Source organism: Dasypus novemcinctus, chromosome 21 (genome assembly GCF_030445035.2).
Source record: "Dasypus novemcinctus isolate mDasNov1 chromosome 21, mDasNov1.1.hap2, whole genome shotgun sequence".
NCBI classification, from domain to species: Eukaryota; Metazoa; Chordata; class Mammalia; order Cingulata; family Dasypodidae; genus Dasypus; species Dasypus novemcinctus.
Window position 1 is genome coordinate 86,834,917 of NC_080693.1, and position 16,939 is coordinate 86,851,855.

Here is a 16,939-nt window from a genome sequence, read left to right on the forward strand (position 1 = left end):
CAAGATGGAGCAAAAAAAAGAGATTCCTGATGTTGCCTGACAAGAATGAAAGCAGACACAGAACACACAGTGAATGGACACAGAGAGCAGACAACGGCAGGGAGGGGGGAAGGGAAAGGGGAGAGAAATAAGTAATAAAAAAAAAAAGACCCAAATGAACTTGTAAAGATGAAAACAATGTGTGCATGACTAAAAATTTCTTGGTTATTACTGGCAGATTAGACATTGTAGAGGGAAAGATGAGTGAACTTGGATTCATAGAAATAAAATCTATCCAAAATGAAGCACACAGAAAAAAGAATAACAAAGGAAAAGAAGAGCACCTCAGTGTGCTGTGGTACAACTCGAGGTGCTGAGCAGACGAGAAACGGGAGTCTCTGAAGGAGGCACCCGAGGGGCGGGAGCAGAGCCCTCTGCTGCCTTGCCTGGGAGGTGCATGGGTCTGACAATGGCACGTTCTAGATTTCTCTGGTAAGATACTTTGTTTGAGTTTATTTTATCTGAAGTTAGTGTAACCCCTCCCATCTTTTTAAGTTATGTTTTTTGAAAACAGCCTTTAGGTTTTGTTTTTTCAATATAAAAAGTTGTTATTGACAGGGTTGCATTTATGTCACTTTCTTACTCCTTGCTCTGCCCTCTATTTTTTGTTCTTTTGGGGGAGCCGAGGTTATGTGAGTGTTTTCTGGGTTCTGTGTTAATTTATGTGCCTTTTCGTGGTTGCTGTAGGTGCTCAGTGCATTCTTAGCACCTCACAGGTGCCTTGCAGGCTGATGCCAGCCCCTCCCCGCCACGCGCAGCCACCAGCCCTGCGCTAGCCTGCAGCGCCGTGTGTTCTGAAGCCCTCGAGACAGTGTTAAATGTTGTTGTTTTTTTTAATAGAATTTTTTTTTTTTTGTATTTTCCACTTCTGATCTTCGTTTTTTCCTGAAGAACCTAGTTTCTCTTTGGTACAATTCCCTGTCAGCCTGGAGAGCTTCCTTTAGAATGGATCTGGCTGCAGAAGATTCTCTTAGTTTTTCTCTGTTCGACAGTCTCTATTTTGCCTCTGCTCTTGATGTTTTTGCTGGTGTAGGCTTTGGGGGACTCTCCAGCTCCCCGGGAACCCCAGGTTCTTGAGGAGGAGCCCGGGGCTCCTTGGCACAATCTGTCCTCTCCCTGGGGGCTCTTGAGACTGTATTTCGGGTCTCAGCAGTTGGACTGTGAAGTGCCTAAGCATGATTTTCCTTAGAGATTTTGGGAGGGACATATATACTCTGCTTTTTAAATCTTTAGTTGGTTATTTTTGCCATATTTGGGCGGCTTTTTGTATGATTTCCTTAAATGTTTTGGGTTTTGCCCCATTATCCGCCGTTCCCGTGCCTGTATCCATCCTTGGGCGCAGGAGCCGAGCACGCTGTGCCTTGAGGCCCTGGGGCTGGCCTCGGCCTCGCTCCTTCTCACCCTTATCCCTGGGGCCGGTCCTGCCCCAGCTGTGGCCTTTGCTCACAGGAAGCTTTTCTGGGTCCTGCGTGGAAAGCGCCTTCTGGGGCCTCCAGTTCCTGCCGATCTTTGCTGGGCTCGTTGGACGCTCGTCCTGTGTTTGCACAGCGCAGAGCTGGCGAGTGGCTCGGCAGGGGCTTGCAGGCTGGGCCTCGCGCTGCCCTCCCAGGCCCAGCCTTCCGGCGCTGGGCATCGCAGTCGCCACGGCATCTGCCCAGCGCAGCTGCCCCTTGGGCTCCGGGTGGACCTGGGCCTGGGGGAAACCTGAGGGGAGGAGCAGGGCTGAACGCAAGGCTTACCTCTAGACCCTCTTATCCCAAAGACCGCAGCCTGTCCTGCCGGTGGCTGCCGACTGAAGGCTGGTTCCTCACAGAGCCGTGCTCTGGGGTACTTCCTGCCTGGGCCCTTCCTCCTCCGCCTGCGTCAGCCCACGGGCCTGCACTGCCTGCTGAGGCGCCCTGTGGCCCTGCTCACCCCACAGGCTGCACAGGGTGGGCACATGGGCTCCTCGCCCCCAGAGAGCTCGGGCCCCCTCGGTGGAAACACCCCAAGGGGCCCCCCCGCTGCTGTGCTTTCTTGGGGAGGCCCTTAGGGGGCAGCATGGGAGGCCCCCTCCCTTCCCTAGCACCGTCCCCGGGCCCTCGTGTTCCAGCTCCTGCCGAGTGCACGTTGTCCTGGAGTTAGGCCCGCGGTAGTGATGGCTCAAGGTTTCATAATTTATAACTTTTTTTCCTTCAGTATGAACAAATTTTGAGGAACTATGTTTTGAGGGAAAGCAACAGCCCAAATGCTGTCCAGGCCTCCTCAGACCCGTGGTTCCCTGCAGTTTCCAGCACAGCTTTGTGGAATGTGTTGATTCAGTGGAAGCCCAGGACTAGAGCTCTAGCCGTCCGCAGTGTCTGCGCCTCTGGGTTAGAGGCCCTGGGAGAAGTAGCTGTCCTCGTGTCTGCACTCGTGGCTCAGGGTTTGCCCAGGCTCGTCCGGTCTGCCTACTGGTGCTAAGCACGGCTGCCTGTTGTGCGAAGCGCGGAAGAGAACGCGGTGCTCGGTCAAGGCCGCGTGCGTGCTCACAGCCGTCCACCCTGAAGTGCGACTCCGTTTCCAGAATCTGTGATGCTTGCCCCTCCCGCAGTCTCAGCGCCCGCGCAGCGCAGAGCTTTCCGAGGTTTCGGTGGTGATGCCCGCCCCACAGCAGGCAGACATGAATTCCCTAGAGAGGCCAGCCAGGCCCTGCGCGGTGCGCAGCGGGCGCGCACGTAGCCCGTCTCCGGCTGGCGAGTGAATGCACTGAGCGCCTCCCGAGTTCCTGTGGGTTCCCCGGGGAGCGCGGCTCCGCTTGGCAGGCTCACTGGTTCCTCATTCATCCCCGCAGGGTCCGAGAGGCAGCGATGGCTAGCCTGATGGAGCTGACGCTGCTGCTGGGCAGGAGCGAGCCGGCGCTAGTCGGGGCGGACACGTGAGTGCTGTGCGGTGGTGCCAGGCTCCTCGTGGGGGTGCCTGGTGGGGGTCTGGCTGTGTCCAGGACGTGGTGAGGCAGCTGCCAAGGGCAGGAGGACACCGTCCCCGCCGTCCAGAGCCTTAGCTGTGGCCCGTGGCTGCCGGGAGGCTGCCCCAGCCTGGCCCTCCAGCACCTCCCTGCCCGCCCAGGCTGTCCACTGCCACCAGCTGCTGCTGGCCCAGGGCTCCTGGACCTCAGCACCACCCTGCTGTGGCCTGGCCAGGCCTGTCGCCTGTGGACTCTGGTTCTGGGGCTGCCCGTGGGCGCTGCCCTCTGCAGCCTCCGTGCTGAGGCCTCTGAGCCCACTGTCGGCACTCGGTCACCTGCTGGCCGGCTGTCACCACCTCCCAACCACTGACCCTCCTTGTCCTCCCGTCCACATGTCCCCTACACCCAGTAGGGCACGAGGACGAGTGGGCCGTGGCCCTATCCCCAGGGGCAGCAGAGGGAAAGCAGACGCGGGTTAGCGGAGCCGGCCCAGGGGGCTGGGAGGGCCCCCTCGACACATTTCCCACCTGAGACTATGCCGCGGCGCCGCGCCTCCCGAGGTGTTGGTGCTGCAGGAGGACGTCCGAGGGACCACGCGGCGCGTTGGACGCTTCAGCAGGCGGCACCGGGGCTCTGCTCTGCCCACAGCCTCGCGCAGGTCCTGTGCTGCTTGGCCCAGCAGGCGAGCGAGAAGATAGACCGGTTCCGCGCCCGCGCCGCCGAGGCACTCGTGACGCTGCTGCACTTCGACGCGCCGCCGCTCCCCCACGTGCCCCACCGGGGAGAGCTGGAAAGGATATTCCCCAGGTACGGCGGCCCCACCCTGCGCGCTGGGCCTGGGAGGGCCACCCGCTGACACGCTGTCTTGCAGGTCAGAGGCGGCCGCTGTGAACTGGAATGCGCCGGCCCAGGCGTTCCCGCGAGTCACCCAGCTCCTGGGGCTGCCCGCTTACCGGTACCACGTCCTGCTCGGCCTGGTGGTCTCCGTGGGTGGCTTGACGGAGTCGACGGTGAGCGCGCCTTTTGGTTGAGCTGCTGGTGCTCGGCAGGCCTGGCCCGAGGACGTGGCGGGGGCCCCACGCCCCTGGGCTCGCGCCCCCTCCTCTTGGGCTCTCTCTTCGGGGAATGCTTGGGGTTGGAAGTGGGGTCAGTGGTCCAGCCCCTCCCCATCCCCTAAAAGCTGAGCGGCTGCATCCCCAGGATGCCTGAGCATGCGCTCGTGAGCCTGTGGCTTCAGGGGCTCCCACGGTGTGGCCCGTGCCCTGTGGCAGCCTCCTCTCCTGGGGAGGCCCCATTGCCTCGTCCGGAGGTGCCAGTGCAAACCTCCCGGCCTCTTTGGAATGTGTTTGACCTTGTTGGAAGTAGAGACCGCGTCTTCCCGCTCTACGTGCCTGTCTGTCTGTTTTCTGAGGTATGTGGGTCAAACCCAGGACCGCGTACCTGGGAGGCAGGTGTTCGCCCTGAGGCACAGCGGCCACCTCTGCAGGGACAGCGTTTCACGCACTCAAGCATGCTCAGGCACGTGCAACAGGCACACACGCACATTTTCCATTTCTTTCTTTTTGGAGTATTTTAAAACTGGTTCCAAAAGCGTGTAATTTAATTTTTATGTACTTCTGTATTTCTTACAAAGACTTTAAAAAGTGTAACCACAGCACTGATTTAATTTCTCCGTTATCTTATAAATAGACATCCTCCCGACTAGCTCAGGTCAGGGTCCCGGCCGGGCGCACCCGCTGGGTCTGGATGACCTTTTGTGAGACTCACTAGGATGTCCCGCTCCCCTCGCTTCCTTGCCACCGTTTCCCTCAGCGTCACTCGTGGGGAGAAGGCTGTCGTCCGCCCTGGGCCGTTTCCGGGCGTGCCCCCGATGGGGCGTGGCGCCTGTCTGTGCCCCGCGTGTCCTGACCTGGCGAGCTCAGCCCACCACGGCTGGGTCCGTCCTGCGCCCCCTCCCTCGTCCTCTGAGCCACAGGCCCCGGCACTCGGCCCGATTCCCTCGCCCGCAGTGCAGAGGAGCAGGCTGACTCGGGTGCCAGGGCGGCTGGTCTCCCTGGCGCTGGCTGCCCTCCCACCCGCCCTGCCGGCACAGCGCCCTCCACTCCGCAGCTGGCGTCTGGGTCCAGCGGCCCCGGGCCTGGGCTGGGGCAGCAGTGCTCCTCGCCGCCATCACAGGAAGCCGCCTCTGCTGCAGGTCCGGGCCTCCACGCAGAGCCTGTTTGAGTACACGAGGCGGATCCAGGACGACCCCCGGGCCATGGCGGCCTTCAGCGGCTGCCTCCTGCAGGTCTTCCAGGACAACCTGCGCAACGACAGGTGAGCGGGGCTCCCGCTCCTGGGCGCCGGGCTGCGTGGGGGCGCGGCAAGACCTCTCGGGACCAGAGACTCCCCACCAAGAGGAGGTGCGGGCTGGCCTGAGGCCTGGAGCGGCTTGTCCTTGGGAAGCCGCGTCCCAGCCTGAGCAGCCTCTTGCTGGCGGGACACACGGACTGCAGCACTTGAGGCCGCAGGCGCCCCGGAGGGGCCTCAGTGGCCCGCGAGGGGCCTCAGCCACCCGGGAGGGGCGCCAGCCACAGTCTCAGCAGGGCTATAGAGCGAGCGCGCGGCGTCTGTTAACATGGAGTTTGGATCAGACAGCCCGGTGCCGCTGGCCAGGCAACGTGAGAACAGGCGGCGCGGGGTTCACGCGCGCCCAGGGCTGCGCTGGCGCCTGGCACAGGTGCCCCAGGGGTTGCCCGTGGCGCTGGCCAGTGGGTGGCGGGAGCCGCAGCAGCTGGGTGTCCGGGTTCAGCGCCGTCCTCCCTGCAGGGTGTCTGTGCCGCTGCTGAAGACGCTGGACCAGATGCTCGCCCACGGGTGCTTCGACGTCTTCACCACGGAGGAGAAGTGAGGTTTCAGTGTCCTTTTCTATTCACTGCTCTCCTGGTTGAACCCAAGTAACTAAGATTTCAAAGAAAATGGATTCAGATCCAAGATCAGAGTTCTAGGAGGTAGTTTTCCTGTGTGGGATGCGGGACTGGTTCTTACACAAACTCCAGCTCTCACCAAGAAGCATCGTCGCCACCACAGGGGGCCTCTTGCTGTGGCACCCCCACCCAGGAGGGGCGGACGGACAGGTGGGGATGGACGGGGCCACGGGGACAGATGGGGGCCGATGGCGATGGGCGGGCCCGCCAGGGGGCCTCGCCGCAGCCTCCAGTTGCCGCCATCCTGAGATGCGCAGGGCCCAGGCACAGGCGGGCAGTGGGCCTGGCGCGCCCCTGGGCCTGCGTCCTCGACGTGGCCGCCCCCCTCTGTGCCGCTCCTGCTCCCGACGGATCTTCTTGACCTCTTGGGGACAGTTAAGTTTTGGGAAAGGCCTGCCCGTGGGGTCTTGCTTTCCCACTGGCTGGGGTTGGCAGAGCCATGCGGGGTTGGGGGCGCCTCCCAGGGGTGGGTGCAGGCACCGTTTGTGCTGGGATTCCTCTTGGGGCCCTTCCCCAGCCCTGGCTTGCCCTCAGCTGGATCCCGGAGGGGTCCCTGGGAAGCCCCTTCCCCTCTGTGGACGCACGCCTTCTCGCGGCTCCGTAGGCCTCCCTTGGGGTCGCGTCCAGAGGTCAGCCAGGCCCCGTATGCCCAGGCTGGAGCCAGCGCAGCCGCAGGCCAGTGTGCGGCCCCGTGCCGTGTCACCTGCTGCTCCCGGAGCTTTGTCCAGGTTTTCAGTTTTGTGTAGGGCTGTAAGTCTGCTCCCTGTTACTCCATCTCTGCAGGGTGCCTCAAATGCCCTTTTCAATCTTTAAAGTCAAAGGATTTCCCCTTTAACCTGTTCAGTGCACCCCAGGGCCTGGTTTTCTATGTCTAGTATCAGATCAACTCCTGCCTTCATGGGGTGTGGGCACCTTGGCTGCAGGTTTGGCTTACTATGTATTCTGTGTAAGGTTTAAACTATATTTTCCTGGTTTAAAAATTTCAAAATAGCAGGAGAAAATATTTTTTGCTACATATAAAGATATTTTAATTTCTCTATATAGTTTTGCCAGTTTATGCTTTATGTATTTTGAGGTGATACTTTCTGGTGTGTATAAATTTAGGAATGAATCTTACTTTTAAATGATCCCCTTTAGTTGATAGTGGTGGTTTTGCTTTATACCCTGTTTTGTCTTGCATTAGTATAGCTGTACCAGCTTCTTTTAAGTTTGGACTTTATACTCTTTCTGCATTCTTTTTCCATCAGTGTTTTGACTAAGACGTATCTAGCATGAGTCTCTCTCTCTCTCTCACAGCCACCCCTTCTCTTTGAAATTGCTTGCCCTTTGTAAGGAGGAAATCAAGAAGTCAAAAGACGTCCAGAAGCTCCGGTCCAGCGTTGCAGTGTGAGTTGTGAGGCCTCGGCCTCAGGCCGCGGCTCTGGGTGGGGGCAGTAGAGCACTGTCCTCGAGGAGGTGGAATTCACTGTAAACGCAAAGCTGTCTAAAAGAGTACTTTCTGCCATTAGTTTAAAAAGTAACAAGCGATAAAGGAAGCCAGAACAGCGGGTCAGGCGGCCACTGCCACTGACCCCCACGGCAGGCTTGTCCTACCCTGACCTCTGCAGCCTCTGGGCTGGCCCCCGCTGCCAGGGCCGGCCTTGGACTGCCGAGCTGGGAGCGGCAGCAGGGCCCTGAGGAGCCTGCTGGGGCCGTGCTGTGCCGAAATGGGCACATTTTCATGGAAACAGACGCCGAGGCACCGGGAGTCCAGACAAGGAAATGCTGGCATGAGGCCTGGAGGGTGGGGCTCGTCCGGGGTCTGCGAGGAGGTCAGGCGGCTGCGGCTGCTTGAGGTGTGCTCCACCTGCTTTCCTGGTGCCTGTGTGCACACGTGTCCACACCCACATGCGTCCACACACACCCACACGCGTCCACACGCACCCACACGCACCGGGGTTGACAGGCCCGGATCCCGCGTACCCTCACAGCCCCGTCTGCCCGGTCAGGCTGCAGGGGCGTCCCGGAGGGCTCCGCGGGCGACCTCTCCACTAACGCTGCGAATGCCTTGGTCTCGGGTAGATTCTGCGGAATGATCCAGTTTCCAGGGGATGTGAGGAAGAAGGTCCTGGTCCAGCTGGCTCTCCTCCTCTGCCACCCGTTTCCCATAGTGAGTATTCTACATTTTAAAAAACCGTATTTGTGGCTTCAGACATGAACGGCTCATTAACAAACAGATGTTGAAAGATGTTTTTGTGATGTTTGTGGTCCCAAGTCTGACGTGGAAAGTGCCGTGAGGGCCCTGCGCTCCGCTGACGTGGCCGTGGGGTCCCAGGTCCCAGCGTGGCCGTCCACAGCCACCCACCCTCAGCTGCACGGTCACTCAGCAAACACGCCTTCAGTATTTCAAACTCTTACGTGGGAGGAATCACAGGAATGGGAAGGTGATACGCTTGAGAAAACTTAGACTCAAAGATGGTGTTGATGGAAAGGAAGAGAAAACATCCAGCAGCGACGTGTGCTCTGGCGGACGTGAGCGCGGTGCTCGGAGCGCGGTGTGTGTGGGGCTGTGGCTGCCCCGTGCACCTGCCAGGCCCGCGCTTTCACAGCAGCAAAGTTGCCGTCCCCCTCGCCGGTGAGATTTGAAACCAGGTCCTCCCTGGTGAGGTGTGGGACCCGCTCTTAGCGTAGTGCTGTGACAGCAAGACCGAGAAGATCCCGGTTCCAAGGGGCTGGGGCTCTGGTGCTTTTCTAGCCTTACATCCTCAGTGGAGGCAGCCTCGGCTTGTGTCGTGCTCGTGTTTCAGGGCGACCTTCACGCACCTGGGCAGCACCAGAGCCACAGGTTTCTTCTTTGAAATCGTGTCGACTGTGGTAAGCCCTTGACCAGGCCTTGCCCCCCCGTCCAGAGACCTCAGAGACAGCGGTTCTCTTTTTTTTTTTTTAATTTATTTTTTATTTCTCTGCCCTTCCCCCCCGCCCCAGTTGTCTGCTCTGTGTCCATTCACTGTGTGTTCTTCTGTGACTGCTTCTATCTTTATCAGCGGCACTGGGAATCTGTGTTTCTTTTTGTTGCATCATCTTGCTGCGTCAGCTCTCTGTGTGGGTGGCGCCATTCCTGGGCAGGCTGCACTTTTCTTTCACGCTGGGCGGCTCTCCTCATGGGCGCACTCCTTGTGCGTAGGGCTCCCTTACGTGGGGGACACCCCCGCGTGGCAGGGCACTCCTTGCGCGCATCAGCACTGCGCATGGGCCAGCTCCACACAGGTCAAGGAGGCCTGGGGTTTGAACCGCGGACCTCCCATGTAGACGGACGCCCTAACCACTGGGCCAAGTCCGCCTCCTGCGGTTCTCTCGCGACCTCCCCGTCCCCGCACCCCAGGGCAGCTGTGCCCAGGGGCCTCGGCAGGAGCACCTCCACACAGTCTCCGTCTTAGGGCTGCGCTGCGGCCCCCACACCATGGAAGTGACCGGGCAGGCGGCCCTCAGGGCAGGCATAGAGCATCCCGGGGCACCAGAGCCGGGTAGAGGCCGCCCCCCACTGCTGTCCACACTTGGGCCATTCTGACACCGACACCCCCTGAGCCCCCTCTAGGGTTCTGACCCGCAGGAGCAGGTCTCAGACAGGCGCTGATGCCAGAGCGTTTTGTCTCAGTGAGATGAAGCTGTCCAGGAGACTCGGCCTGGCTCCCTGGGCAGGAGAAGCCCACGTTTTTGTGTTGATCCAAAGAAAAGACTCATAAGTTTAAAAGAGTGGTGGTGGTCGGGGGAGTAGGATCAGAGAACTGGAGCACTCCCAGCTCCTGCTTGCCCTTCCGAACTCTGAACCTTGTTAGGCTCTCAACACAGCAGAGGCCTCAAAAACAAAACAAAAACCCCCAAAGGTGGCAGCAGCAAAGCCAACAGTGAGCCCGGCTCCGAGGTCCACAGTGGGATTGCCCACCTCAGCCTCTGCTCGTCCAGAGCCACACCCGGTGGGGCCTGGCCCAGCCCCTGCTGGGCGTGTTGCAGGGTGCAGCCTCGATGGAGCAGCAGGGCTGTGGCGGCAATTGGTTGCGTCTGAGCATCGGGGGTCTCTGACCGGCGCTCTGGACAGGCCCCTTCACCACACTGACCCTCCCTGGAGGAAGAGCTGCTTCTCGGGGCAAAGGCTAAAGGCAGGACGGACGGTCCTCATCTGCGGGTGCGTCTCACTGGTGAAGCTCCATGTCGGGGATGCCCTGGCCTTCCCACACCCCACGCGTGCCTCCATTTCTCTGTGTGTCCTGCTGCCGCGTCCCAGCGGACACACCAGGTCTGTGCCACGGGTAGCTGAGCGGATGGAGCTCGTGGTTGAGCACCTGACCCGAAGCCTCTGGGGGTGCCTTGACGTCCTCCCTCCAGCCATGATGGCGACTGCCCAGGTGTCGTTCACCAGGCGAAGCTGGCGTCCCTCAGCATTCCCCTTGGTCACAGCCCCAGCAGCGTCCCAGGCCTCCTGGCCTTCTTGGGGACTGATGGCCGGGCTTGCCTGTGCGTTTCCTCCCCGGGAGCCGCCCCTTCTCCTGGAGACTGGACTTTAGGGGCGGCAGGGCACGGGGTCTGGGGGGTGCCACCACTACCGGTTCAGTGCAGAGCGCTTGAGCTCTCGCCGGAGGGCCCAGGTCAGCCCCAGACCTGCGTTTACTTGGCTGCTCTGATTTCCTGTTTCCTTTTTTCTTAGGTCTGAAAGTCTCAGTTCTAATTACATTAGCAAAACGATGTCTTTGTTCTATTTGGAAGCACACATCACACACACACACACACGTGCAGGATCTGGCACTTCTGGTGGAATTGTGCAAGTGGACACGGTCCTTGTCCATAGGCGACACGCCCCGTGGGGTCTCGGGCCCTGGACGCTCGTCCGCACGGGGCAGCTGCCGTCTCCACACAGCTGGGTCCCTTCGTCTCACTTTGCACCTTCAGTTTGTTTTCCTTGTCATCTCATATTGCTTCATTTTTCTTTTTAAAATGGTGTTAAAAGCATTTACCACCTCTTCAGTGTAGGATTTAAAAGCATTTCATCTGTTCCAGAATGTTACATGTGAAAACAGATTAATATGCACCTCAAAGGAAAAGTAAACACATGGATGCATGGAAGGATGGACAGACAGACGGGTGGGTGGGAGGCTGGATGGACGACAGACGGGAGGATGCTCTCGGCACACAGATGGTGTGTGGACGGAAGACGGCTCTGGTCCGCCTGGCACAGGCAGGGCAGTGAGCGGTGCAGCCCGGAGGCCTCACGCCACCCTCGGCAGCTGGTGGTGGATGTTGTTTCCGAAAGCTTGTGTGTCCCCTTTTACAGCCCTGATTCTATTTGAGAATAAGTGGGTGTGCACTTATTTAGTCCTTTAGCTCGTGTACCTCGCTCACTACATGGCTGTTAAACTATCTCTGTAAAGGGCAGTGCCGGCTCCCAGGGGGCTCTAGCGCCCAGCCCCTTGGCTGGGAAACCTGCTTTTCCCCCCGTGCTGCTTCCGGCTCGTCCAGCCTGGCCGTCCGCCTTGGGGCAGAAGTGAGCTGGTCAGAGACCCTTTTCTACCTGGCCTTCTCTTTAGGGCAGCAGAAACTCCTGCTGCAGGTAGGGGTCTCGGGTGTGTGTGGTGGAAGGTCTCTGCAGCCGGGCCAGGTCCTCTGCAGGTGTGTCCTGCCTTCGGCAGCCAGGGCAGGGCCTGCAGCCCACACTCTAGGGCCCCTGGAGGTTGCAGGTAGAAGTGGGGGCAGGGGCAGTGCCTGACTCCTGAAGCCTCCGTGTCCGGAGTCAGATTCCCTGGAATTCTATTGTTCTCTAGCTACGAAAAAAAAAACCTCTTTTAATGATCCATAAGTGGCATAGTCCCAAAAAGTAAAAATAACATTTACTCACTAAGGTAGTTCTCAGAGTGGATTCCCAGGCCAGCAGCCGCAGCACCTGGGTGGGAAGCAGGTTCTCAGCCCCAGGACCCAGAAGTCCGGAGTGGCCCAGCAGGGCGGGCTCCGGCAGCCTCAGGTTGTCGAGGCCCCAGGGCTGAGCAGAGCGGGGGGAGACCAGGCCTCAAGCATGGGCCAGCGCGGTGGGGCTGCTGGGAGCGGAGGTGCCCACCTCCTGTCCTGGCTCTGCCTGGCCGGCTCGTGGCCGGGGGCTGGGCTTTGTGCAGGGGGCCTGCCCATATGCCCTTGGGGTGCCCTGCAGGGACGCCCCTGGGTGGGAGCCCTTGGGTGGGCAGGGCCCTTCCCACTGACCCCTGTCTCTGCCCCAGATCCGGAAGGCCACGGCCAGCCAAGTGTACGAGATGGTGCTCACGTACGGCGACGAGGTGGTGGGCGCCGCGGCCCTGGGTGAGGTCCTGGCTGTGCTCGGCGACACGGCCTGGTGAGTGCGCGGCTGGTCCTCTGGGGTCTCCTCCCTCTGGGTTTCTCCCCCCACTTGGGGTTCTCTCGGTCCCCCTGGAGTTCTTGTGTCCCTTGGGGGATTCTGCAGGATTTCCTATATTTTTCCTTGGTTCTTAAAAGTCAATAATACCAAAAATAAAAATCACTCCGTTAATTCCGAGCCCACTGTCCTGCCCCTCCAGCTCAACTCAACCCCAGGGCTGCCGTGGGCATTTCTGCCAGGTGCTGAGCTATACTTCCTGTTGCTGTTTTGGGATGCTCCTCGTTTCTGGGGCTCCAGCTGTGCCTCTGGGTGCCCCTTAGTTTGATAGCTTGTCCTCCAGCAACTTCCTGAGAAAGGGTTCAGGAGAGGTTTCTGGAGAATCTGCCTGTTTGGAAATGTTTTTTCTGGTCTCGGCCTGAGTGAGCCGGGTTAGGAGTGGGTTCTTGGGCACCAAGTCTCCACCCTCCGCTGCGTGGCTGTGCCGGCGTGCCCCTCGACCCCCTGTGCGGCTCCCCGGATGCGCATAGCTTTTCCCTGCGAAGCTCCTTGGACTCTATCCTTGGTTACCTGAAACGACCCTTGGGTGCCACTGGTCTGCAGACTCGGGGATTTATCTTTGATAGCTTCTTTCCACCGTTTTCTCTTCTTTCTGGCCTAGCTGCAGGCTGGGTGGTGGACGTCCTGGGTGGAGGCTGTGATCTCCCCATGCCGTCCCTGCCCGCCACCGTGCGAGGCTCTGGTGGGCCCTGCTCCCGCCCTGGGCTCTGCCCGTGCTGTCCCCTCTTCCATGGCCCCCGTGGCCCCAGTACAGAGGTCTGGCTTCACTGAAGGTGGGTTTTTCAGCAAGAGTGGGACACCTTAAATGCAGAGCCCCGCTTTGTGATTTCTTGGTCTCTAATTTTTGCGACATTTAAGATACCTCGGGGTTCCTGTGTATCAGAAAAGAAGTCTGCTGCAGTTGGTACAGCACCTGCTGGTGACTGACGCCCTCTCCCCACAGGGACGCAGCACTCCCGGAGGTGAGAGGCCAGCGGAACCGTCTGTGTGAACTTCTGCAGGTGCCGCCGCCTCAGCTGGTTTCCAAGGTAACCTGCAAGCCAGCGGCATTTGGCCCGGTGCCTGTGTGTGGCCTGCGTGTCCATTTTGACAGCAGGTTACTGAGGTCACAGCCCAAGTGCTACATTTCTGGCTCTGTGTTGTCACTGGGGAGATTTGGGTCCCTTACGTGTGGCCTTGGGCAAGGAATCAACAGTCAGCGCTGAGGAGATGCCCTCCCTGCTGCCCCATCCACACAAGGCAGGTGGCGAGCCCCGCGGTGCCGGCCCCACCCAGCTCCTGTTGGCTGTAGCCCCCTCCCGCCCCCATGTCCTTGCTGATGCTGGCCTCGCTGGCTGTGGCCGTGGGGCCTTGGTTGGAACCTGGTCTTTGGACCGTTTATGGAGGGACAGAGCCCACGCCGAGGGCCCACTCGGTGTCTTGGCACATCCCTAACGCACACCCAGACCACGGAGCCACGTCCCCCACCAGACCAGAAGCCCCTTGGACTTGGCCCTGCACCCATGGCTGATCACCCTAACCTGTGCAGCGAGTTCCAGGGCCCTTGGGGAGCAGCGGGGAGCAGGTACCCCCCTTTTGGCTGGATATGCCCGGGAGAGTGACTCTTAGAAGGCTGCCAGCAGGCTTCCCACAGCCGCGCACCCAGGAGCTCCCTGCAGGGTGTGGGCCCATGGCGCCCCGTCCCGTGCTTCCCACTGTCTCTGCATTGCTGGGTGTGCGGCTGCTGGACAGATGAGGGCGAGCACCTCTCCCAGAGTTTACTGTCCATTCCTCTCCCTTTACCTGCTGCGTGTTTGTCCTCGTTCTCCAGGTAGTCTTCTGGTGCATGTTTTGGGGGTTCTCTGTGCATTCTGGACATTGAGCCACTTTGCGCAGAAAGCGGCTCCAATCCAGGGTCTGCCTTTCCATTCTGCAACGGGTCATGTCTTTGATGCACTCAGGTTCTTAGATTTTAATATAGTCCAGTATGTCCACTGTCTCCTGTTTTAGTTTCATTGGTCCTGTTTAAGGAATGTTTGCCTACTCCAAGGTTATGTTGTCTGGTTTTTTTCCTGAAACTGCTGTTGTCTTAACTTTCAGGTTTACAGTCCTTTGGAATTGGTTTCTGGTTATGGTATTGGGAGCAGAGGTCAAGACATTTTTTCCCATGTGGGTATCCAACTGACCCAGCTCCATTCTCACCACAACACGTTGTCACCACTGTCACTGACGTGCAGCTTTCTCTTTGGATTCTTTCTTCTATTCCATTGATCCTTCTCTTCATGCTGAGTCAGCACAGCTTTGTTTTATTCCTGGTAATGATATCCAACTCCTTTCATTTTCTCCAAGATTTCCTTAGCTCTTCCTGGCCCTTTGAGTTTCCGTAACACTTTCAGAGTCGCCTTGTCAACTTGCAGGTTAAACCCACCAAGGGTTCGATTGCGATTTCTTGGCACCCACTGACTTGGCAAGAGCTGGCATCAGTCATCGTTGGGCCGTGTGGGCCTTGAACGTGGTACAGCATCCAGGAACAGGCACCTTGGGGTTGCTTGCTGGGTGGAGATGCTGCAGGCACATCTTTTGTTTCATTTATTCCACACCACTTGATTATTTTTTAAGAAATATTTTTAAATTTTATTTTTTCTGTGTGGCTGATATATAGAAATGCAATGACTTTTGCATGTTGACTCATTTCCTAGCAATATTGCTATATCTACTCGTTAATTCTCGTCATTTGTGGGTTCTTTGTGTTTTGTCTTTAGGAGTCCTGGCCTCTGCTCATGGTGACAGTTCTTTCCTTCCAGGCCTCCTGCCGTTGAGCAGTGGATTTTCTGTCTTGTCCCCTGGCCAGGGCCCTGCAGTGAGGACAGCTGTGATGGAGGCACAGCAGGCTTTCGACTCCCGTGACGAGCCTCAGGAGGAGAGCTTCCTTTCCACCATTAGGGATGGCGTTTCCCAGAAGCTTTTTTTTTCCCTTTTAACTTTTTAATTTATTAAAGTATATCACTCATACATAAACATACATAAACAATAAGTGTATAGTAATAGTTGTGAATTTATAAAACAAACATATAACATCATACGGGACTCTCATACCTCACTCTACCACCAATACCTTACATTGTTATTTGACATTTTAACTAATTAAGAGCATTTTCAAAATATTACTGCTAACCAAAGTATTTCTCCTCCAACCCACCCTATTATTATTTTTGTATCATTTATATATGAAAATACATAAACAAGAAGTGTATAGTAAAATTTATGAACTTACAAAGCAAATATGCATAATGTCATACAGGGGTCCCATATATCAACCCTCCACCAACACCTTGCATTGTTGTGAGGTGTTAGTTACAAATTATGAAAGAATATTGTCAAAATCTTACTACTAATTGTAATCCTTATCTTGATGTATTTTTCCCCCAACCCACCCTATTAGTTTTTTTTTTGTCTTTATTTTTTTAATATTACATTAAAAAAATATGAGGTCCCCATATACCCCCCACCCCCTCACCCCACTCCTTCCCCCATAACAACAATCTCCTCCATCATCATGAGACATTCACTGCATTTGGTGAATAAATCTCTGAGCACCACTGCACCTCATGGTCAGTGGTCCACATCATAGCCCACACTCTCCCACAGTCCACCCAGTGGGCCATGGGAGGACCTACAATGTCCGGTAACTGTCCCTGCAGCACCACCCAGGACAACTCCAAGTCCTGAAAACACCCGATTAGTTTTTAAATATATTTTTACGACGGAAGTTGTAAACTTATAAAACAATCATGCATATGTGCAGAATTCCCAAACACCCCTCTATCAACACATCACACTGTGCTGCAGCATTTGTTACAGATAAGATAATATCATCTGATTGCTACCATGTCCATAGTGTACATTTGGCTAACATTTTGTATACTGCCCTATTATCAATACAGTACATATTTGGCATAGATGCAAGATTATTATATTATTACTGCTAACTGCAGTCACTCCAGGTATATTTTTCCCATGCTTCTCCACATTCCCACCACCCTGCAATAGTGATGTACATCTGCTCTAGCTCACAAGGGACACTCTTGCATCTCTACCATCGACCACAGTTCTCATCCACCTTTGGGCTTACTGTGCTATTCAGTTCCTAGGTTATTCTCTAGCTTTCTGTCAAGCATGTACATATCTAGACTACCATTTTCAGCCACATCCCCATTTCTAAACCAGCTGATACTCACTATAATGTGTTACCATCCACTCTACATTTCCACACTTTTACAATAAAGGTCATTAAAACTTCTACATACATTAAACATCAGTAGTCCATCTCAGTCCTCCTCTTATCTCCTTTAAGAATCCATCATCTACCACCAGGTCTTGAAGATATTTTCTACATTTTCTTCTAGAAGCTTTATGGTTCTTGCTTTTATATATTTAGGTTTTTGATCCATTTTGATTTAATTTTTGGATAAGGTGTGAGATAGGGGTCCTCTTCCCTTCTTTTGGCTGTGGACGTCCAGTTCTCCTAGCACCATTTGTTGAATTGACTGTTCTGCCCAAGCTGTGTGGGTTTGACAGGCTCGTCAGAAATCACTTGGCCATTATATGTGAGGGTCT

At 56.7% G+C, this 16,939-nt stretch overlaps 1 protein-coding gene across 6 annotated transcripts in view; it reads left to right on the forward strand.

Annotated features, from left to right (window-relative positions):
* The window catches only part of TBCD (tubulin folding cofactor D), a 241,723-nt gene that overhangs the window by 216,020 nt on the left and 8,764 nt on the right, over nt 1-16,939 (forward strand). For all 6 annotated transcript variants that reach the window (XM_058284969.2, XM_071210865.1, XM_058284968.2 and 3 more), the window contains 9 exons: nt 2,852-2,935; nt 3,614-3,772; nt 3,837-3,975; nt 5,160-5,281; nt 5,774-5,851; nt 7,228-7,317; nt 7,993-8,080; nt 12,171-12,283; nt 13,287-13,371. In XM_058284969.2, the coding sequence (XP_058140952.1) occupies nt 2,852-2,935; nt 3,614-3,772; nt 3,837-3,975; nt 5,160-5,281; nt 5,774-5,851; nt 7,228-7,317; nt 7,993-8,080; nt 12,171-12,283; nt 13,287-13,371 (958 nt within the window). The remainder of the gene's footprint in view (nt 1-2,851; nt 2,936-3,613; nt 3,773-3,836; nt 3,976-5,159; nt 5,282-5,773; nt 5,852-7,227; nt 7,318-7,992; nt 8,081-12,170; nt 12,284-13,286; nt 13,372-16,939) is intronic.